Source organism: Adiantum capillus-veneris, chromosome 24, assembly GCF_014529385.1.
Source record: "Adiantum capillus-veneris isolate H3 chromosome 24, ASM1452938v2, whole genome shotgun sequence".
Classification (NCBI taxonomy): domain Eukaryota; kingdom Viridiplantae; phylum Streptophyta; class Polypodiopsida; order Polypodiales; family Pteridaceae; genus Adiantum; species Adiantum capillus-veneris.
This window is the reverse complement of record NC_140954.1, coordinates 12,398,243-12,421,836: the sequence shown is the minus strand read 5'-3', so window position 1 is coordinate 12,421,836 and position 23,594 is coordinate 12,398,243. Positions and strand designations below refer to the sequence as shown.

The following is a 23,594-nucleotide window of genomic DNA, read 5'->3' as shown; positions in this document are numbered from 1 at the left end:
TATTTTGATCTCACAAACTATTGAACTATAGAATGGGACTAGAGACCAGATAATCTATATGTAACAACTAAAAATTTTCCTTTATTGTAATCTATACATTCTACAAACATAAGTCCACAATTTACATTTAGACCTGATAGTATGACACAATTTGTGCTATTTGTGAATATATACAATTATCAAAGAGGTGTATACAAGGCCTATCTATCAATCATAAAAAATTTGAGCGATGGATGATCCCCTGCTATTGCTGTAGTTGTTGCCGTAATCCCAAGGAAGGATCCTCTTACTTGCCATTTCATCCAAAAAATCCAAGTCCATCAGTACTTGGAAATAATTGGGAAGACAGGTACCAATGACCCCCTCCCCTTGTTATTGGTGTCAAAACTTACAAACAAAAACTAACAATCTAGCATAGATCTAAGTATTATGTTTAAAGATTGAGTCATTTATTTGCATCTCAAAAATAAAACAAGTAGCATCTTCTTCGTAATATGGATCAATTTTCAAAAGTTCAATCCAATGCCATCTCATCCTACCCTCACATGAGGATTAAGGCTCTTTTAAAACCATTGAAGTGATTTTAGAGTGAAATGCTAGAACTAATCTCAAAATTTATGCATCTATTCCCCCAAAAAAGAAAAGCATTAAAGAGCATTTCATAGTGCCAAACTCACTAATGTGAGTATACTCGACTACAGCTATAAGGCTATAGATGATTCTTGCCACCATGAATGTGAAAAATGTTTAGCATTAGCTACAAAAAACCATGACTTCCCAACCCAAAAACATGTCTCAGATCTGGAAAGGTAACCTCCAGGCTGTTCAAATATTTATAGTCCTTTTATAAATCCATATGAAACATATACCATTTCTTATTACCCTGGTTAAAATCATTGTTAACAAAAAGGTGTGTTAGATCCTTAAAAAGCCAAGAGGCATTATGCTTAATAGATAAATCCATAATACTATGTAGCTGAGCTTGAGTCGTCATCCAATTGATCGAACAATCTAGCCAGCTGGTCATAAAAAACGGACTAGCAATCCTTCAAAAAAGTCCAGAAAATTGATATTTATGCTACTATATGTCAATTATATAAGCAATAATATCTCAGTACCAAAGCTTACACTTTGCATCTCAATCTCTTTGCATGCTATTTACGTGTCCTAACTCATGCAATAAAACCACGTTCCAGATTATCAGACTGGGTTATTGTACCCTAAACATCGAGAACGGTTCAAGTGGATCTACATGTAGCTGATCTTCCATGCATTAGTCTTCTGAAGTTTGCAAAAGACAGCAATTCATAAGTTATTGCATTGTCAACTGAAGATATTTTTAGTATTCTAAAGCGAGTCACCGGTGTGTGTACACTCAGGTCTGAACCCACAAAAATTGAAAAGAATTACAATGAAGAGTACTCTGAAAACTCTATCTCTAATCTATTTAGGAAAATCAAACTGTAAATATTTCAACAACATTTCCTTTGTATTTGCTTATTATGTTCAAAAAATTGCAATCAATGACCTTACCATTAAGATCCTCACATGAGGTTGTTGGCAAGCTAGGTAGTGGCACTCATTTTGGAATTTAAAACCAACTTTGCAAGCAATCTATTTGTACCTTATCCAGATCTTCAGACAATCATCAATTACCGTAGTCTCCTTCCAAATCAATATAATTTTTCAAATTTTGTCCATATTCAAATCAAAATTTATCAAAACAACTCATTTTTCATTGTCATTCTAGAGTGTGTTATAGTTTAGCTACCAAACCATAAGCATATAGGTACAAAATTGAAACACAGTCAAGTGTTTTGTGCTTTTAATTTCTATTAACCCAGATCCATGAGTAGAAGAGCAACAAATACATCATATTGAAAGAAATCCAGATCATAAATCTTCAAGAATTCAAAACACGGAGAAGTGACAACATGAAAACACTAACATGTGTAGTGTAGGTTTTGATTGAGCGAGTATGGCCTTGATTTGTTGTGTTCTATGTAGGTGGGTATGTGGTTGTGAGAGCTTATGGTAACCAATGTTTGTAAACCCAGTAGAAAAGATGAGAACATTAGTTTCAAGACAATAAATTTGTTTAAAAAATAGTTTTGAGGTGTCATGTTGTGGAATAACAGTACCATATGCCTCAAGTCCTTCAAATCTACATGCAATTTTGAGCAAATACAAAAGTACATATGTACTGAGTAGGTGCTTCGGCACCTACCTGTATGCCAATCTGGACCCGGCAAGGGAGCACCTTGGAAATGGTTAATTTTGCCATTTGGATGTTGACGATCATAGAGGGATGCATGGTCGAGTGAACAAACTTTCATGTGTTGTTTATTTTCCTATCCTTCTATTGTTGTTAATCCCAGAGGTTAGAACCCTTATTTTGAAGTGAAAAAACCACCACCATCAATGCATTCCCGTTTTACAAACAGTGTTTGAATGTGTGTGTGTGTGTGTGGGGGGGGGGGGGGGGGGGGAGGAACGGATTAGATAGCTCAACCTAGCTAAAGCAAGTGCACACAAGAAAGCGTTTTTGTTTTTGTATGTATGAGAGAGAGAGAGAGAGAGTATTACAGTTTGGGAAACATTAAGACCGGATGTGCCACTATGCGAGTAGAGATCCAAAGCCGACCAAGGGTTCGCAACAAAATTTCTCTGTTTAGATGTGTGTGTGTGTGTGTGTGTGTGTGTGTGTGTGTGTGTGTGTGTGTGTGTGTGTGTGTGTGTGTGTGTGTGTGTGTGTCAAAGAGAGAGAGAGAGAGAGAGAGAGAGAGAAAGAGAGGAAGAGAGAGTTTCAATATGTGTATGTATTTATATATGGGTTAGGTAGTTATCAAAGGTCAATACATTGCTGTGTGAAAATGTATGTGTGCGTGTGTACGTGCGCGCGCGTGTGCATGCGCCTGTGTGTAACCCTCCCCCAACCCTAGGAGAAGGTCCACACGGTGCGAGGTAGGGCCAATCATGTGGAACCCTATCCCATCCGAGTATTATCAAATGAGAGATTATAACATTTAAATAAAATATGATTGAGTGTTCAAAAAGGAATTCACAAGTATGTTGTCAAAGGGCACCATTCGATAAAGTTATGTTTGATACAATTTTAAAAGTGGACTTGACATTGAGAATGTCAAGAATTAGAAAAATAAAGGTAGGGCCCACCATGTGGAGCCCTACCCCCAACCAAGTTTGAACATTTGTATGACAAAAACCTTCCATGTGACTAGTATGAAGTGTTCGAAGAGGTATTGTATGTAGATGGGTTACCATTCAGTAAAGTGGTGCCGACAGAGCATATATATAAGCATCATCACTCCTAAGAAAAATTTTCTAATCAAGTATCCTTTTTCAATTAGTGATTAACACTAGGTTGGTAATGAAACACTTTTATGTCCTGGGACACTTTTATGTCCTATTAAGTGACCATTTTCCTTGAATTATGTCAAGAGTTTCAAAATGGATTTTGAGGTGCTATCTATCTAAAAATTTGTCTCATGAGCTGAAAAAAACTCGACATTTTTTTGGAATATCAATTCCATCTTTAACATTGTCCTTGCACAACATTTCACAACCTAAATTGTGTGAAAAAACGGGTCCTGTTTTTGGCTTTTTTCAACTTTTTGCAACTATAACACTCTAGAATTCATGTTTGTGAGATCTATAATGCTAGAGAACTATCTTTAGTAGTCCTCAACATGTCATGATGCTTCTAGGGAGAAATAAATATTAAAGTTGTAAGTTATGACCAAATTACAAAAATTATCAAATCCTATTTTTTAGCCAATTTTAGCTCTTCTATGATTTTTTTGGTGGATTTCATGATATCCAAATGCATTTTTGATTTTCTATGTCGCATATTGTAACATAAAGCTAACATTCCTTGAGTTTTGGGGCACCTAATACCCTATTTTGCATAGTACACAACAATGGTTGATTTTTTCAATTATATAAGAAAATAAAACATTCTAGTATATCAAGCATAGGTTTTTCAATATTGTTAGTTTCTTGTGACAACTACATGCATTTTGTAGGTAGTAACCATATCTAGTCATAAGGATCAAATTTGGCTAGATATTGAATAGTTTCTATGGGATTCTACAACTCATAATGTTGAACCCAGCTTTTTCATGTTTGCTGTATTTAACACTTCATCTTTGTCCCCAAGATTCCCCTTGGTAAGAGATGTATTGTTCTTTTGACATGCTCCATGGCTCCTTATGAACATAAAGAACAATAGAGAACTAAGAAACCATGCATATATTATTTGTATTGAGTGTGGCTATAGAAACTTTGATGATATGTTTGCAGAATGGTAAAAATTCAACTTTTTTGTACCTATTTATTTTGGCAAAACAAAAAATAGTGAGTGAGAAGCAATCATATGTTCTGATCACCAACCCATTGAAGTTAACTAGGGAATTTATCTCAAGTCCTACAAAAATCCCTAATCTTATTTTTATGCAACAAAACGTAAGAAATGATTGTTTTGATGAAAATGCACTGGTCCATCAACTTTGGAGGCTTGGTGTGACCAAAAGATGAGAAATTTTACAAGTTTCTTATTTTTTCCATGTGTAGTAGGCCTTGAACTATAACCTCATGAAAGGATTTTACAAAATGAGTGGATCTACTATGGTTTTGGAGGTTTTTTTCAAAACCCTGAAAGGACACTTTTATGTCCTATTAGGTTACCAACCTAGTGTTAAGAGAAAATCTCTTACCATTGTACACCATAGCTAACTTAATCCATGTCCACAAAAATAGTTTCCAATGTTTGTATATAGAAATCATCCAATATCTTGAAACCTACTAAATATTAGGTTGATATATTTGGAGGTAATCAATGATAAAAACCTTCTAGATATCGATATAATTGTATATGCATAGTACAATCAAGAAGATTTTACATCCTATTGGTTATACATACTGCTAGTCATATGCTAGACCTAAAGGTCCAAATCTATACTAGGAAGGATAGAGTATGCAAGAAGGAAAAACTGCATTTGGGAAATTTCTAGTCTATGGTGAGAAACTACATGTTATATGTGCTTGACTAGATTAAAAGCCATGGGCCCAACCCATCCCCTTGGATTAGGTAGGTCAAGTCAAGATATATGTAGCTAGTCTATGCCCATTGTATGGTGCTAACCCGACTAAAGGCTACCTAGAAACAAGTATGTGTGTGTGTTTAAGATTGATTATCTAACAATAGTTTGATTTCACAAACTATTGAACCATACATAACATGTATATAAAACATAAATGTTTTCCTTTATAGTAATCTATAGATTCTACAAAGATAAGCCTACAATTTACATTAAGACCTAATAATATGACACAATTTGTATTGCTGGTGAATATATACAATTATCAAAGAGGTGTATACAAGGTCTATCTATCAATCATTAAAAAAATAGAGTGATGGATGATCTCCTGCTATTGCTGTAGTTGTTTTTGTAATCCTAAGGAAGGAACCTACCACCATCCAAAAAATGCAAGTCCATCAGTACTTGGTCATAAATTGGAAGACAGGTATCAACAACCCCCTCCCCTTGTTATCAGTGTCAAAAATGACAACAAAAACTAACAACCTAGCGTAGATCTAAGTGTTATGTTTAGACATTGAGTCATTTATTTGCATCTTAAAAAAAAACAAGCAGTGTCTCCTATCAATTTTCAAAATTTTAATCCAATGCCATCTCATCCAAGACCCGCACATGAGGATTATGACTCTTTTAAAAACATTGAAGTGATTTTAGAGTGAAATTCTAGAACTAATCTCAAAAGTTATGCATCTATTGCCCGGAAAAAAGAAAAGCATTAAAGAGTAGTTCATAGTGTCAAACTCACTAATGTGCATATAATCAACTACAACTATAAGGCTTCAGTTAGAAAAAAGTTTAGCATTAGCTACAAAAAACCATGACTTCCCAACCCAAAAACATGTCTGACATCTGAAAAGGTAACCACCAAGCTATTCAAGATATTTATAGTCCTTTTATAGATCCACATGAAAAGTATACCATTGCTTATTACAGTGGTTAACATCACTATTACTGCAACAAGGTGTGTTGGATCCTCAAAAAACCAAGAGGCATTATGCTTGATAGATAAATCCATAATACTATGTAGTCGAACTTGAGTCATTATCCAATTAATCGAACAATCTAGACAATCAACCGGTCATAAAAAACCGACTAGCAATCCATCAAAAAAGGCCAGCAAATTGATCTTTATGCTACAATACGTCAATTATATAAGCCAAAATATCTCAGTGCCAAAGCTTACACTTTGCATCTCAATCTCTTCTCATGCTATTTATGTGTCCTAACTCATGCAAAAAAACCATGTTCCAGATTATCAAATTGGGTTATTGTACCCTAAACACTGAGAACGGTTCGAGTGGATTTGCGTGTAATTGGTCTTCCATGCATTAGTCTTCTAAAGTTTGCAAAAGCCAGCAATTCATAAGTTATTGCATTATCGATCAAAGATATTTTCAGTACTCTAAAACGAGTCATCGATGTGTGTACACTCAAGGTCCGAGCCCACAAAACCTCAAAAGCATCACAATGAAGAGTACTTTGAGAAATTCGTCTCTAATACATGTAGGCAAATCAAGGTGTAAAAGGTTTGGCAAAATTTCCTTTGTATTTGCTTATTATGTTCAAAAAATTGTAGTCAATGCCATCTCCCATTGAGATCCTCACATGAGGTTGTAGGCAAGCTGGTAGTGACATTCATTTTGGAATTTAAAACCAACATTGCAAGCAATCTATTTGTACCTTGTCCAAATTTTTAGACAATCATCAATTACCATAGTCTCGTTCCAAGTCAAAATAGCGTTTCAGATTTTTTCCATATTCAAATCAAAATCTATCAAAATAAATCAGTTTTCATTGTCATTCTAGAGTGTATTATAGTTTAGCTACCAAGCCATAAGCATATAGGTACAAATTGAAACACAATCAAGCGTTTTGTGCTTTTAATCTCTATTAACCCAGATCCATCAGTATAAGAGAAACAAATACATCATACTGAAAGCAATCCAAATCATAAGTCTTAACAACATCAAAATCCCTCTCAAGTATCCAAAACATAGAGAAGTGATAACATGAAAACACTAACATGCGTAGTGTAGGTTTTGATTGAGCAAGTATGGCCCTAATTTGTTGTGTTCCATGTAGGTGGGTATGTGGTTGTGATTTTGGAGGTTTCTTAAGGCTCACAAGGAGAGCTTCAACCTACACATGCCACATGGCTACCAGATTCTCCCATATTCATTGTGTGTGGCCAAAGACATTTGGTATATATACTGGAGGGTCCATAACGTATCCAAGAGAGGAAAGAGAGGGCTATGGCTCCCTCCCATCCCCCATGTGTGGTGCTACATGGGTGATCCATGCGGGCGTGTGTGAGCATTTGGAAGCTTTCTCCCTTTCTCTCTTTGCTCTCTCTCTCTCTCTCTCTCTCTCTCTCTCTCTCTTAATGTGTGTGTCTATGTGTTCTTTGTTTATGCATGTGTGTGTACATTCGTTGCTCTCTCTCTCTCTCTCTCTCTCTCTCTCTCTCTCTCTCTCTCTCTCTCTCTCTCACACACACACACACACACACACACACACACACTATGCAATGTGTGTGTGTGTGTGTGTTTGTGGGAGAGAGGGAGAGAGGGAAAGAGGGGAAGGGAACATGAGAGGGAGGAGAGGGAAGGAGCATACCTGGCTCTCCTTCCTCTCCTTGTGTGTGTGTGTGTGTGTGTGTGTGTGTGTGTGTGTGTGTGTGTGTGTGTGTGTTGAGGGGGGGGGGGGGGGGGGGGGGGGGGGGGAGAGAGAGAGAGAGAGAGAGAGAGAGAGAGAGAGAGGCAGGCATACCTGTTTCGCTAGAGCGTCGAAACTCAGATCTGAGATCTGAGTTTTTGGTGCTTCTGGAAATTTGTTTTACCTTGTCGACGTCGCTCTGATCGTCGTTATGAGCGTCGCTATGCAACAAACAACATAGCGACGATCATTGCAACGCTCATAGCAACACTCACAGAGACGCTCATAGCAACATCGTGGATTTTCACATTTGAGCGTCACACTGCTAGCGTCGCTAATATGAAGAACCTCTCATAGTGAAACAACAACTTCATGCTGAATGAAATTTGTATCACTTGAATTTGAAACTTCTAGCAGTGATGTGGTAGCTTTCATCATGGTGAAGGATGGGTGACGATGTCTATGTCTTTGGTAATGGAGGGAAAACAACTACTATCCCTTTTATATTAAAAGATTGCACATTTTCTCTTCCGGTACAAAATGAGTTTTCCCCTATTTTGGTTGCCTTGCTAACCCACCATGCTAACTAGGCTGGCTATTTAAAAGCTCCTATGAATGGATCCCCATTGACAATGTAATAAGGTGATTAGAAGTTGCATAATATGCATCCATCACAATTGGGGGTTATATGGCAAACCCTCTCCGTCAGCCATCAGCACTACTTTCCCTGAGACAATAAACTAATGCAACCGGTCCCATGAGTAATTTCTAAAAAATATACACGCCTTCAAATATAGTGCACCAAGTCAGCAGTCAAAATTGCATACGTAATCTATGATCATCAGTGCGTCACGTCATCTACTAGAAAAGGTAATTTACCTATTGTCGAGAAGGTATTTGTTTTGCCTTGGTATGCTTGCTGAGGAGATATATGCCTTGTATTTTGAGGTAATATGTAGATATACGTGTCGGGATTGTTTATGTCAAGTTGTGAGGAAAATGACATGTTGCATGGCTAATCACAATGGGTGGAGCATGAAGGATACCAAAGAATTTTCTAGCTAGCATCATCAACCTAGCTTGCCATGCTTTGTTGGGGAGATATTCAAAGTGGACCAATAACATTGAGTAAAGCAAGTAATGTCACACTTTTTACATTTGTGCGAACACTCTTTAATTTTGTCACAAGTCCATTTGTGTGAACGCTTTGCAACTTCGTTACAAGTCCATTTGTCTTCACACTTCTTACATTTGTGTGAACACTCTTCAACTTTATTGCATATCCATTATAGATTTAGATGTAACTTTCCACCAACCGTGTCACTTTTGAGTACACTCACTATTGGTGAAACAAAACCTTGTCCATATGAAAAGTAGATTTAGATCCACTTTGCTACCTAGGGTAAAGGGCCCAGTAATAGAAGGCCACGTAAGGAAAAAGTAGTCATTTTGGGGGGATTTCGAATATCTTACCTAATTTGAAATATTAAAATATGGAGAATGTGTTAGATTCCCCATGAAATGACGAATTAGATGGTGCTAAGATTGATTTTTCCTCCCTCAATGCTCTCTATACGAGAAAGTTTATTTTTGAGCGCATTAGAGACACAATAATTGTACACTTTTTAGTGCATCACATGAGGACCACCTAAGCAAGATTCTAAACATATTCTCAAATTTTGTCTCTTTTGATTGGTGTGGTTCATCCATCCTCTGGTAATAATCCTGTTACTGGCTCCTTTGCCGTAGTAGCATAAGTGCTTTGAGAAAGGAAACCGACTTTTGGTGTTAAATTAGTTGTAAAGAGAGAACATATGGCATTACGAAAATAATTCAAAGAAATGTAGAAGGTTTAGAGTTCAAACTAAAGACATTAGAAAGTATAATTTATCAATTATGATTTCTGGGTGCCCTTATGGATGAAAAAGAATAGATGCAATGAGTCAGTAGGCGCCCCTAATTTTGATAAAGATGCATGAAAAAAACCTCCTAGCGAGGAAAAAAGTGTCCCGACAGTCTTAAGTGTGTTCAGACACATAGTGTCGTATCATATCAACATGCATCCACTTTAGATAAGACAAATAACTAACCATCTTCCCACCCAGGCTTGTAAATTTACATGTATAAAGAAGAGGGAGGGTCCAAGGACATTCAAAATGATGAAAAACTAATCATTTGAATACATACATTTTCTTTAAAGCTCCTTGAGATTAACAAATTAGTGAAATACTAATATGGCCATCTGCCTTCGGTCGCGCCTCTCTCTCTCTCTCTCTCTCTACCTTTCTCTCTCTAGTTGCACGTGTTGTCATCTGTGTCGTCGAAGCTGCAAGGCACACAAGCCGGATCAAGGAACTCACAACACGTGTCGAGGGGGATCCCTCCCCCTTTTATGATAGTATAGATATAGATGAACACCTCTTTAACCAAGCTGTAGGCTAATAGTATAAGCGCATTGGAGAAAGAAAGAGAAGTGATTGTTGTTGTCATTTTAGTGGAGAGATAACTTACCCACCTTTATCTGACCGAACTCCGTCTCATGAATATGCAAATTTTTTTCTCTTCCTAATATAATTTCACATATTTTCAGGAAAAAAAAAAAGGATGTAGCCTAATAGAGGCAGAGAGGGCACTCTGGGTAGTGGCTTTGGAAGTTGCGTGCAACTTTGTCAACAAGCGAGCGCACTTCCTAAAGGCTATACTTACCAAACCTTGCAGGCACCGTATGAATTATAGCAGCGAGTGCGCTGGCTGGCTAATGGAGATGACATTGACGGCCGCAGCTATAAAATGGGGGGCAGAACGGATAGATGTGCACGAGCGAGAGGGAATTGAAGAGAGATAAGAGAGACAGGAAGATGGAAGGATCAGGGCTCAGCCGCATGAATTTCACTACGATGCAGGTGGTTACGGCCTGCATGCTGCTGCTTGTGATGTGGAGCAGCGGCCGCACCAGCTGGCCGGTTGCGGAGGCGGCTTCCTGCCCTAGCACGGGGCAGCTAGCAAGCGCATGCAGCAAGTTTGTGGTGGGTGCCAATCCTCCTATGCCTACCGCCTCCAGTAGTTGTTGCACCCTTCTCAAGTCCTCCAGCGCTTCCTGCCTCTGCAGCTCCATCCCCGCCAACTTCAAAAGTATCATCTCCCAAAAGGGCATCTCCAACGTCCGCTCCGTTTGCAAGCTCACCGTTTCCTGCTAACTAGTGTACGTTTGCATCCTCTCTCTCTCTCTCTCTCTCTCTCTCTCTCTCTCACATATATTGGCAGAGGTGGCACCATACTGACTCAACAACTCGATAGTAGTTAGGTTAATTGCTGCTTCTTGGCTTGTTCATTGTGCATCCATTGATTGTTAGCTACTTCTTGCAGATGATTCTGTGATAAAGTTTGTTTTAAGGGAAGTGCGTATTGTTGCTTTCCCAGATCCCACCATCACCCATTTTTTTGTCTTTATCTTGATCCACATATCTATTGCTTATACCAAATCCAACCCATGTTCATACTGTAGTAGCTCATCACTTTAGTTTAGGTTGGTTGCCATGTCACCTAAATTGAGTACATTTGAACAGGTGCCAGATGCCTCATGTTGCATCCATTGAAATCCCCCTAGACCTTCCTTGGATAGCCCTTTGCTTAGCACCGCATCCACCTAAAAGTGCAATTCAAGGGGCTAACGCATCACTAGGCATAACATCTTTTCCCGATATATAGCCCTTGACCAATAATCTCATCATGTTGTCCAAAGCATTTCCAAGCATGGTGTCCTTATCAAATAGCCTCTAATCAATAATCTGATCTTCAATTTGTTTGCTCATATCATTGCCCAGTTTCTTTCAAACTATACCATAGTTGACGGACATGTCAACCAGTCCAAGGATGCCTTTGCATTTCATTTGAGGGAAACAATCAATATTTAGTTGGTCTTGGCCATTTTTAGCAAATCCTTCAATCAAGCTATACCACAATCTTCAGGAATTTTACCAACTTGTTTTAGGCTCATCCACCATTTATAGGCTGAGGGCCTAAGGTCAGACTTGCTTTGACACCTGGTACTTGTGTTTGAAAGACTATGCAAATCTTTCCATTTATGGAAGAAGGTGTAAACAGAGTCTTTTTTCTCACCACTAAACATATGCTAGAAAGGATCTTTTCTAGCTTCTCGGCCTCTCCTTGATCGGCATATTTTGATGTCAAAGCATTCTAAGAGATCACAACCGAGAGAGGAATCTCATTAGTACACTCTCACATACATTATCAACCCAAGCATTGCCAAGTCTACATGTTATCATGTACACTACTTTGGCATACATGTCTATCAAGCACAAGAATCTTACAGACATTTTCTTGCAAGAACCACTCATGAGCAATCTCATCATAAAAATGTATGTCCACATCAACAGCTTGCATAATGCCATATATATGCCTTGAAAAGGCAAGCAAAGGCCCTTGCTCCATGTCCTCTAGAACCAAACAAGAGCTAACTAGCCTGCCCCTGTTAAATATATTCCTCAATCGATGCATCCAAAAGACCAGCATCTAGACACAAAGCTCATCAGGTACTTGATGACCACATTTGGCATACTTCATGTGCTCACAACCACCTATAAAGGGCCTCTTTGGCTGCTCTATCTCTCAAATCACGCTCACCTTGACATAGCCAAGACTTTCTCTCTGGAGCTTGCTTCTAAGAAGCTTGGACTCCCTCTACTAATTGTATGCACATTGCAAACAAGAACAACTACATAATAGCTGCAAACGGCCACTTTTTGCAGGCACTCTCCCTCTAATGGAAATGCAATGCAAAGACCCAAAGCGCAATCTAGGCTGGATGTATTTTTCATGGCTTACAATTTCTAAGAGTGAACAGGCCATGCAGTAAATGAGCCTCTATGCCTCATAATTAATATGACCACTATCAAGGCCATACATGTCATACATACTAGGACTTTGTCATAACAACCTCTCCAATCATAACTGTACTTAAACAGCTCATGCAAGCCAATTGGGCCTCACAATGAGCATACATATCAAGCTCTCGAGTCCGAGCAACCTAGCTCTTGCAACCAATTAAAAAATACGTTTCTTTTGCTGGCTTCTCGCAAACCCACCCACACGCTACTCATCGACCCTGCAGAGTACGGCCAACGGACCGGTCGTCAACTGCATCTTATAGCTTGCGCACTCACTCACAACTTTCTTGTGGCACAATGCTGCCTGAAGGCTTGGAAACGTCGTTTTTGCGTTTCTCCGCAGGCTACACATTTGCTTGCCTCTAGAAACGTCTGTAGTCATGGGTCAGTTAATTTCACGGTGGCCTACATAATAGCCCATATCAAGAGGAAATCGGAGAGAGCAAGGTGACAAACTTGAATTAATAAGACGTTACAAGAAACTTCCCTAGCTATTCAATAGAAAAGTAAGTTCTTTTATTCTCAAAATTTTAACTTGATTACACCTTGAAAGGACAAAGGGTTGCATGAAAAGTATCACAAGTAATGCAACTCTGCTTAAGAATCATTTATCATAAGGCCTTCTTTGGTCTATAATTGTCCATAATCTATCTCACTTGACATGCCTCACTTAATTTGATGAATATACCAAATGTCATACAATATTCGTTTGGTGGACAATAAGGTACTTTACAAAATCTAAATTAGACATGCCATGGGATATAAATTTTAAAATATAGAATAGCGCACTTTTGGTCCATATATAACTTGTGGTGGACGTATATAAATAGATGAAAAAGAGAATACACTATGGAGGAGTGGTGTCTATTTGGTCGGAAATCAACTACACAACAAGGATTACCAACATGGGATCAAGCTCCATGAGATTGTTGCACCTCTTGTAGCTATTTAGGAGCTACTCACTGTTGGATGTAACTTATGTACATGTCACTTTGTAATTTTTTATAACCCCTCTCGCCCCCCGACCCCCCCTCTCTCTCTTTCCAACATCCAAAATCCAATGCTTTCTTTCCTTCAATAGCTTGGAGAAGTTGTTTGTAGAATTATGGAGTAATGCATGTGTGTTTGTGTCCCTATCATCCAACCTCCACAAACTTCATGGCTAGATGGAAAACTTATATCAGTTAACGATTGAATAGGCACATCTTGAATGCAAATTAATAGCGCTCAAGATGGTTGTGCCGCTTGATCAAAAATAGATTTGGTGTGCTTGTTCTAAGATGTTAGAACTATAATCAATGGAATGTATGAAAATCACTTTATATTTGCCAAAAAAGAAAGGTCAAAATTCATTATGGCCTACATAAGTCTATTGAGAAGAATTTCGTAATAAGAGGCTTTTTTGTGAGAGAGAAAAATAAAAAGTGACACTAGTAAAAAATGTAACAATGAATTATTTAGATTGCAATTATTTCAAAAGCATAAAAAATAATGTTTGACAATACTCAATGCTCCTCTTTAAAGAGAGAGGTACACAAATGTCAACACCCTCTCACAAAGGCCTAAAAGAAGCAATAAAAAAAAGTTTATTATCATTAGTTTGCCATGTGGCACTGATCATCAAGCTTTATCCAATGGTCCATTGATCAAGCTTTATCCAATGGTCCAGATATGCACCCAAAATCCAACCCTTCACTAAGGACTACTTATGGAATCCAAAAAAACTCACTTAAGAGGGTTTTAAACCAAAGTCCTTTGTTTTTGGACTCCATAAGTAGTCCTTAGTAAAGGGTTGGATTTTGGGTGCTATGTAGCAATGAATAAAGCTTGCCAATTAGTGTCACATGGCAAGCTAATGGTAATAAACTTTTTTTAAAATTTTCTTTTAGGTCCTTTTGAGAGGGTGTGTCTACATTTGTGTACCTATCTCCTTAAAGAGGTGAAAGAGGGGCATTGAGTATTGTGTCAAACACAATCTTTCTAATCCTCTTTCACTTTGCTTTTTTTTTTCCTCACATGCTAAAGGTCTTAGTACTCAAGGGTGAAGGTCGTTCACTCTCTCTCTCTCTCTCTCTCTCTCTCTCTCTCTCTCTCTCTCTCTCTGGTTGCAGGAACGCATCGAGTGAGGGCGATAGTGAGCGGACGGTTGCAGGGGGGTATGAGGCGCAGTAAGGAAGGGAGGTGAGGTGTGAGCAAGAGGGGTGTACCCTCTGGCATCGCAAAAGCAGAGGCAGCCATGGCTGTGCGATGGAAAGGAGCAGAAGCAAGGACGAGGTTGGGGGTGTACCCTGCGGCATCGCGAATGCAGAGGCGGCCATGGCCCTGCGATGGAATTGTGTTGCCTTTCTTTTTTTTTGAGAGCAGAAGCCTACGTGGACGTAGCGGCATCTGTGTAGATTCGCCTTAATAGGGACTATAGACCCACTAGGAGTAGTACTTCAAGGTCTTGTGAATAGAAAGAATTCATATCTTTTTAAATGCTATTCTCTAAAGGTTACATTTCCTTTTTAGCATTTTAAAGGCCTTAGTATCCATATGGGTGAAGGTCATTCAAATTTATTTGCTTGACATATGTCCCTTTAAAAAGTGACAGAAAAAAAGCATTTCCTTTCAAATGTTGTTTCCCAATGAAAGTAGCATGTGTCCCTTTAAGAATTGAAAAGAAAGAAATCATTTCCTTTCAATTTCAAATAACATTTTCTAATGTTGATTTCAAAAAAGAAAATTGGCATGCTTAAAAAGACTTTAAACAACACAGGATTAAATAGGATTCATAGGAGTTTGATCCATAAGATATGGTACCAGTAATGGGGTGACTCTGTGAAGAGAGACAAACGTGGGCTAAATAATGAATTTAAAGAACGTCAATTCTTGTACAAGCAAGTGGGTGTGGTGAGATGGTTACATACTGAACAACACTACTACTACACTACAGCTCATTGGATGTCAAAATCGTACATAATAGATTTTATAAACACTACAACAAAAAAACGTGTTATCGACGCGGCCTGTCGCTATGCGCGTCGCTGCGAAACCAGTCTCTATTAGCGACGCACATAGCAGAAAAATTTTTTCTTGGGCAGAGGGCAGGTAGCCTGGCCTGTGCCCAATTAAAAGATGGACACAGCCACAGCCAGACTTCCTGCCCTCTACCCAAGAAAGCGAGCAGCACCAAAATATCAACCATGCTTCCGCGCGCAAAAATTTCGGCAGAGTTCCCTTTGTTTTTACATAAACTTTTCAAGAAAAACCATATCATGTATACGCCTCCTACATGCTATCCATGTAAGATCTCACATGAGATTTAAGGCCAATGAAAGACAACCGACCAACTGAAAAGCATAGCCATAACTTAAAAGCATAACCATAACGAACCATAACCATAACTTAAAACCATAACCGGCTATAACCACTTTGATCAAAACCATAATGCAGATAACCATAACCATAAACAAAATTAACAATAACCATAAGCATAACCAGAAAGAGAAACAATAATTGTCTATACAATGACAATGAAAATAATCATAACCATAAGGGAAACAATAACTGTCTGAACACTAACTATTTGTACAAAACAGAGACACAGAAGCGTGTCTGTGTCTCATAAAGCATATAGATGAAATCTGGTCCACTAATGACTAGGCATCGCAACCTGCACATAGGACAACTCACAAAATTAGTATTGATATTACTTCACATATACTGACTTAATTAAATCAACTCACACATATTAATGTCTCACCTCAAGCGATCAGCGAGACTGTAAGGCCTCCCAGTCTACAGGCTCTCCTGAAGCTTCAAGATCATTCAGTACTTCATAGATACCTCTGCGATATCCATCTGACTCCTCCTCGAGTGATGGATCTCGATTCATCGCAAGATTCTGCGTTTATACAAAAATCAAAGTAATAAGAATACATGATTCATCGCGTTTTAAAAAACGCCATAGTTAAGATTGGATTAGAAACTCACAAACTCATAGCGAAAGGTGTCGAAGCCTCCGCTGCCAAGATGAGATGTCCCCCTAGTCATCTGTCGTACTTGCGCGGCCTCACGCTGCTGTCTGAACCGCGTGGCCGCTGTCCGCTCATCCTCCCTGATCTGTAGCCACGTCTCGTGTGGGATGCCTGAAGGCTTCGGCGAGCCGGTCCTGAAAGCCTTCCGAGCTGCATCTCGTCGATGTTTGATGGTGTCTCGTGCAACACCCTTGATCCACCGCGCCGAAACAACGGAAGAACCCGGAGCAGGCCGGTACTCTCTCAGGATGGTCTCCACTATGTAAGTGACTTTTTTCTTTTCTTGCTGATCCCAAGACGTCAGAATGCTAGTCGAAAACTGCAGCTCCACGAGCTGACGAATCCGCTGTCGCATCTCAGTCCCAACTCTATCCATGTCACCAGAACCATCTCCTCGTACAGTATAGAGCTTGGAGGCACTAGGATCGTGTGCCCCCCTAGGTGTCCGAGGTGTGCCAAGAGGTGTGTCGAGAGGTGTGCCTGGGTAAGACGGGGGTCGTGAGCGAGGAGGGGTCGAAGCATCTGTGGACCCTCCTACACAACAACCACCACCTCCACCTGACAATCGCCGAGATCGGCGAGTGCGCCTGTGCTGCGGAGATGAGGACGTACCCGCCTCTGCCCCACCCCTAGGTGTCAAAGCGGCCGTGATGGGAGAAGAAGACGTCGTACCCATAGGCGTCCTGAACCCTGTAGGCATGCTCCCCCTAGGCGTCGGACCCTCGGGTATGAAGCCCGGAGGCGTAGTACCCGTGCCTCTGGCTACCCAGTACTCAGAAGCCTCTACCATCTGAGCAGGCATCATCCGTGTAACAAAGCCCATGAATGCATCTGCACTCATGGAAGCGGGATCTGGAATCTCGTCTGCCATACTAAAGTCCTGCACAAAGAAAGTAAAATAAAGCGTCAGAACACAGTTGTTTAAATTAATTTTAAGCTTAATTTTAAATCAAAGTCTTCACACAAACACTTACAGGCCTAGGCCTCGACGAGTGAGGCATCATCGATAAGATCTTGCACCGTATCATCGTCTATCTCTAATTGCAAACATAACTCTACCCCAACTCGTTGTCGTTTGACTGACTTTCCTCCAGGAGATCTTGCCCTTCAAATACTTGTTTATTTCTTGGAGCAACCTAAATCACAAACCACCATTGTCGCTCTCGAGGGTCCGGTACGAAGACCACTTGCTCGCAATGTTCGGGGAGAGTAAATGTGTCGCTCGCATCTGTCCAAGTCTTTGTAGAATCTATTTGCACAAGTTTGTTTCCATCTCTGCGTACCGTTGCATTGCGACCAGAAGTAATCACCTTGAACCACTTCACATTCAACAAAAACATCTCAAACCGCTTGAAGCTTACTTTCAGGATATCTGACACCAGACCACAGTAATCTAGGTTGCTAGTGCTCTCATTCGTGTCTCTAGCACTGGCCCTGCTCTTTTGCATGGAGCTAACCATTACCCCACTGTCAAACGTGTTTCTTCTGCTGTCAATTTGTTGTGTTCTGAAATGCTTTCCATGCGACCACAGTGCCATTTATGTATGATTCTTCCAGTCACATCCAATAGCCAGCTCTTCCTCTTCTAGAGATATGGGTTCTCCGATCTGTCAAGCTGCTCTCACTATCTTGTCCAACCATGCCATTGTAGGGAATTCAGGTAGAGGAGCGAGATAGTCTAGCAAGGGTAAGCCTCTAGTCGTTCGACTTCGCCTGAAATCCTGTCGCTCTAGATTGCGTCTCTCTTTCTCTTCTTCGTACCTTTCAAGCCATTTTTGCATCGGTGTTGAATTTAGTATACAAAACTTCATGATCTTTTCTCGCATGGCCAGGTTCATTTTCTTCGACACCCCTTGCCCTTGCGGCTCCTCTCCCACCAGTCTTGCATCCTCCTCATCGCTCCACAGTCGAGGCATTTCTGGGTCAGAAACGGATAGAAATTCGGTCGTCAATACAAGAGACTCTTGCACCAGCCATCCTTCTGTCATGCTCCCCTCTGGACGCGCTTTTTGGCGAACAAAACCCTTAAGTGTTTTCATGAACCGCTCTAGAAAGAACATCCAACGGCTGTGGAATGTACCTGCCACTGCAACCTCATCTACTACATGGACGAGCAAGTGCATTTGGATAGTTAGGAAGCTCGTGGGTAGATACTTCTCAATCATGCAAACTACCTCAATGGAGTTAGCCCTTGCGACTGCAATAGATTCCTCCCATATCTCCTTGGAAGAGATCCACCGCACTAGCTCTGAAATCTTGTATATGCAGGTCCGCACTTCCTCCGTTAAACACCCCTTGATCACAATTGGAAGAATGAATTGCAAGAACTTATGCGAGTCGTGCGATTTCAACCCTGACAGTTGATCGTCACGGGTGAATGTTGTCTTGAGACATCGCATATATCCTGTTGGCGTCCTGAACTCTGAAATCACCCTTTTCACTTGTCGCTCTTTGTTTTTTAGCAATACCCATGGCGCTCTTGGAAGTTTTGTTTGACCAGCTGCATTGGTGAAAGGCCACAGCTCTGGCATCTTTCCAACCGACTGCAAATCATCTCGTGAAGCTCGATTGTCTTTCATTCCCATGATTGTCTTCCAGAGGAGCTCTCCCACATTCTTGAATATATGCATTGGATCCAGAAAATGGTTAATTAGTAGATCACCCCAATACGGCGACGTATGGAGAATGGAAAAACATTTCATTCCTGAAACAGGTTGCCCCTCATGTTGCTCCCATCGGCGACGCCACTCTTGTACATGCATAGGACGACATTCGACGCGACCAAGCTGGCCTTCGCGCAAGTGATGGCCATCTGGAAGATAACGGTGGTAGCCTTGATAAATTGTCTTTCGAAGAGAGGTAGAATAGCGCACATCCAAAGACTGCCCGTAAATTGGACATGCATTGTATCCCGAAGTTGTTAGTCCTGCATATATCAAAGCATGAATCAGGGCAAGGGAAAGGGCTTGCGAATAGCGAGAATTTTGTAAATCAATAACCATTACCAGAAGCTTCTCCGTATCCTAGCCAATCATGCATAGTCCACATAAGAAGTCCATGGATCCTTGCATGATGTTGTCCTACTGGTTCAACCGCATCTGCTACGTCGATCCCATGCCATAACTCCTGGAGCTCGTTAGCTAGTGGAGCTAGATAAACATCCATGTTTTTTGCTTTGAACTTACCAGGTACAATCAAGCTTAAAAGCAAATGACCCTTCTTGATAGCAAGCCACGGCGGGAGGTTGTAATTGATAAGGCACACAGGCCAAGTGCTCCATGACGAGCTTCTCAAGCCAAATAGATTGACTCCATCCATTGCATGCCCAAACGCAAATTGCGTGGTTCACTCTTAAAATGTGGCCAGGTATCTTCAATGTGCCTCCAAGCCTCCAGCGGGCACCCTAAATGTTGCGTCAGTGGATCTATTCGTAGAATGCCACTGCATCAACTTTGCAATGGAACCACAACGAAACATGCTTTTTATCCTAGGAATAATAGGGAAATGCCGCAACACTTTAGCTGGCACTGTCTCGCCAACTGCATCTTGTTTGTAGCGCATTGATCTGCACTTAGGACACGACAGACAATCTGCGAATTCATTGCGAAAAAGAATGCAATCATTTGGACATGCATGAATCTTGTTGTAGTCCAAGCCAACTGAGGTCAGAAGTTGCTTTGCGTCTGGCCTGGAGGGGGACATTTCATTGCCAGCCGGGAGAAGTTGCTCCCGTAATAACCTGTTTAAGCCACATTAAATTAAAATTAAAGCTCTCCGAGCACATCACCGTTGCAATCGGAAAATCTCTTTTGCAAATTACGTACCTAAACAAAGCAGTGACGCTTGCATCTGACCACCCGTACACTGACCGAAGATTCAAAAACGCCAGACAAGTACGAAGCACAGATATTTTGGCACCTTCATAGATTGGTTGACGTGCCAACTTTCTCAACATGTCTTCAGGAGATAGGCGCACGGCTTCTGGTGCTGCTTCGTTCGCGTTCTCCTCGCTTGTCTGGAAGAAGGCATCCAGTATCTCCTCCATGCCGTCGTCTTCTGTCTGTAAGCCCTTTTCTGCTTCCATCCGTGGCTCTATATTGGTCGAACCTTCACGCATAATCTTTTTTCTCTCTCTCTCTCAGATGTAGGTGCTATGTCGCAGAAATCAATGCCCGTTCCGTAGGAGTCGTATCGCAGATTCTGTACGGTTTCTCTAGCAAACTCTCCGTACTTGTGCACATGCTCATTACATATCCTACGCTTGTACAGGATTTGATACTTGCAGAGCGTGCACGAGCATGCAATCTTTTCCTCCATGTTAGTTGATGACGTTGCCATCTACAATGATTATGAATATTGTTTTAATATATATATATATACTCCTCACAATGTAAACTACCTCGCATTCTCTAGTCTTGCCCAATCTCCGTACACCTCGGTCCAGAGGTGTACGAAGATCAGGACCACCGGGTCAAAATCTCATCTTTATTGGTCAAATCCTATATGGGTAGACACATACGTGCACTCCCAGGTGTACATGGCAATGCATGTAGCAGGCAAAACCCCTTTGCCTCTTTTAGTTCCATAGTTTCTTCTCTGTCTACGTACCCTATCTCTCGTTCTTTCTCTCTCGATCTCGCTCTCGCTATCTCTCTTTCTCTATTTTCCTATCTCTCTCTATTTCTCTATTTTCCTATTTCTCTACCATAACTCCTGGAGCTCCACTTCCCTCTCTCTCTCTCTCTCTCTCTCTCTCTCTCTCTCTCTCTCTCTCTCTCTCTCTCTCTATATATATATATATATATATATATATATATATATATATATATATATATATATATATATATATATATATATATATAACTCTCTTTCTCTATCTCTCTATTTCCTATCTCTCTCTCTCTCTCTCTCTCTCTCTCTCTCTCTCTCTCTCTCTCTCTCTCTCTCTCTCTCTCTCTCTACTTCCCTATCTCTCTAATGATCGAACGAGCGACTGATCTAGGGAGATCTAGACGCCCACGACTGCGGAGGACTACACAATATCGACAGAGGCTGCATCAGAGGATCTAGCTAGGTCACTTTGGCTCGACATGCACAACGTCCGGTCAGAGTACTGACCATGGAGGAGATCTACCTATCCCAACTAGCTCGTTTAGCCGTTTAGTCCACACCCAGCAGTTTAGGATTCCATAATATTTTATTTTTTCATCTTCTTACTCTGACTTTGTATCAGATCCAACACATTGTAACTTTCTTGTCTCATGTCTCATAGGTCACTTGGGCCTTTCGAAGACGTTAATATAACATTTCATTTCATTTCTCTCTTTAATTTTTTTTTCTTTAGTTTTAATTTCCTAAGCATACATTAATCCTCTCTCTCTCTCTCTCTCTCTCTCTCTCTCTCTCTCTCTCTTTCCTACACACACACACACACACACATTTCTCTCTCTCTCTCTCTCTCTCTCTCTCTCTCTCTCTCTCTTTCCTACACACCTCTCTCTCTCTCTCTCTCTCTCTCTCTCTCTCTCTCCTACACACATACACACACACACCGCTCTCTCTCTCTCTCTCTTTCCTCCACACACACACACACACCGCTCTCTCTCTCTCTCTCTCTCTCTCTCTCTCTCTCTTTCCTACACACACACACACCGTTCTCTCTCTCTCTCTCTCTGTCTCTCTCTCTCTCTCTCTCTCTCTCTCTCTCTCTTTCTCTCTTTCCTACACACACACACACCGTTCTCTCTCTCTCTCTCTCTCTCTCTCTCTCTCTCTCTCTCTCTCTCCCCTACACACACACACACACACGATGTAGAGGTAGAGAGAGAGAGAGAGAGCAAGAGAGAGGGGTTGGGGAGGGTGGAGATGGACATAATACCTGCACAAAAGGTTTCGGCCAAGATCCGAGCAGGCGAAAATGGCCCCTGCGCGCGGGTTTCGTTTTTTTCCCCCAATTTTTTTGGCGTCGATATACGCGTCGCAAATAAAGCCTTTCCACGCGTATATCGACGCTCATTGCGACGCGTATAGCGATGCCCGCTAATGTCGTCGATATACGCGTGGAAAGGCATGGCCGTCGATATAGACGCGTCGATATCTTCGTTTAGTGTTGTAGTGAAAACTACCTCGATCCCTTGTGAAAGGAGCGAGAGGTGGAAGAAAGAGTCTGAGGTTTTTGTTGTCGACTCTTGTGAATCTAACTTTGTGTATGTATAATGCATATGTAATGAATAATGTAATATATATTTTTACTTTTAACTTTTAAGTTATTTTGTTTTCAAATGATAATATGTAATGTGCATCTTTCATCTTATTATTTAAGTGGGGTCTTTTTTAATATATAAACCATTTGTGATTATATATTTTTAATGGATAATATAATTTTATTTTAAAACACAAGAAAAATTTTATGTGATTGTAGGCCTCATTTAAACTTACTTTCTCAAAAATTTCATTCCGGCTTTAACTTAGGAGGCCTTTGTGCCTCTTCACCTTGTTTAGCATACTTGAAAAGACTTTAGAGAACAAAAGATTAAACAATATATTCATAGAAGTTTGATCCCATGATGTGAGGTATTGATGAAAGGTCCTTTCATTTAAAGATTTCAAAAAAAATCATTTCACTAAAAATGGTGTTATTGTTCTCCGTGCTTCTTAAATCTATCTTTTCTTGTAAGAAAACATTAAAATATTCTTTTGTTTAATTCTAAATGTGTTTTTTTATTTTATTATTTTTATACTTATAATTTTTCACAAAATATGAAAATTATCAACTTTATTAAATTTTATTATATCCTATGTCTATTGAACCTATCTTTTCTTATGAAAACATTAAAATTTTGTTTGTTTTAATTTGGCAATGGGTCTCTATATGTAATTTACTTCCTTTTCATTTT

At 40.2% G+C, this 23,594-nt stretch overlaps 1 protein-coding gene across 1 annotated transcript; it reads left to right on the top strand.

Annotated features, from left to right (window-relative positions):
• Positions 1-10,413: 10,413 nt before the first annotated feature.
• On the top strand, positions 10,414-15,086 carry LOC147425958 (uncharacterized). The gene is made up of 3 exons (XM_086498157.1): positions 10,414-10,798; positions 10,882-10,974; positions 14,877-15,086. The coding sequence occupies exons 1-3, from the start codon at positions 10,583-10,585 to the stop codon at positions 15,084-15,086; spliced, it is 519 nt and encodes a 172-aa protein (XP_086354283.1). The 5' UTR covers positions 10,414-10,582.
• The last annotated feature ends 8,508 nt before the right edge of the window (positions 15,087-23,594 follow it).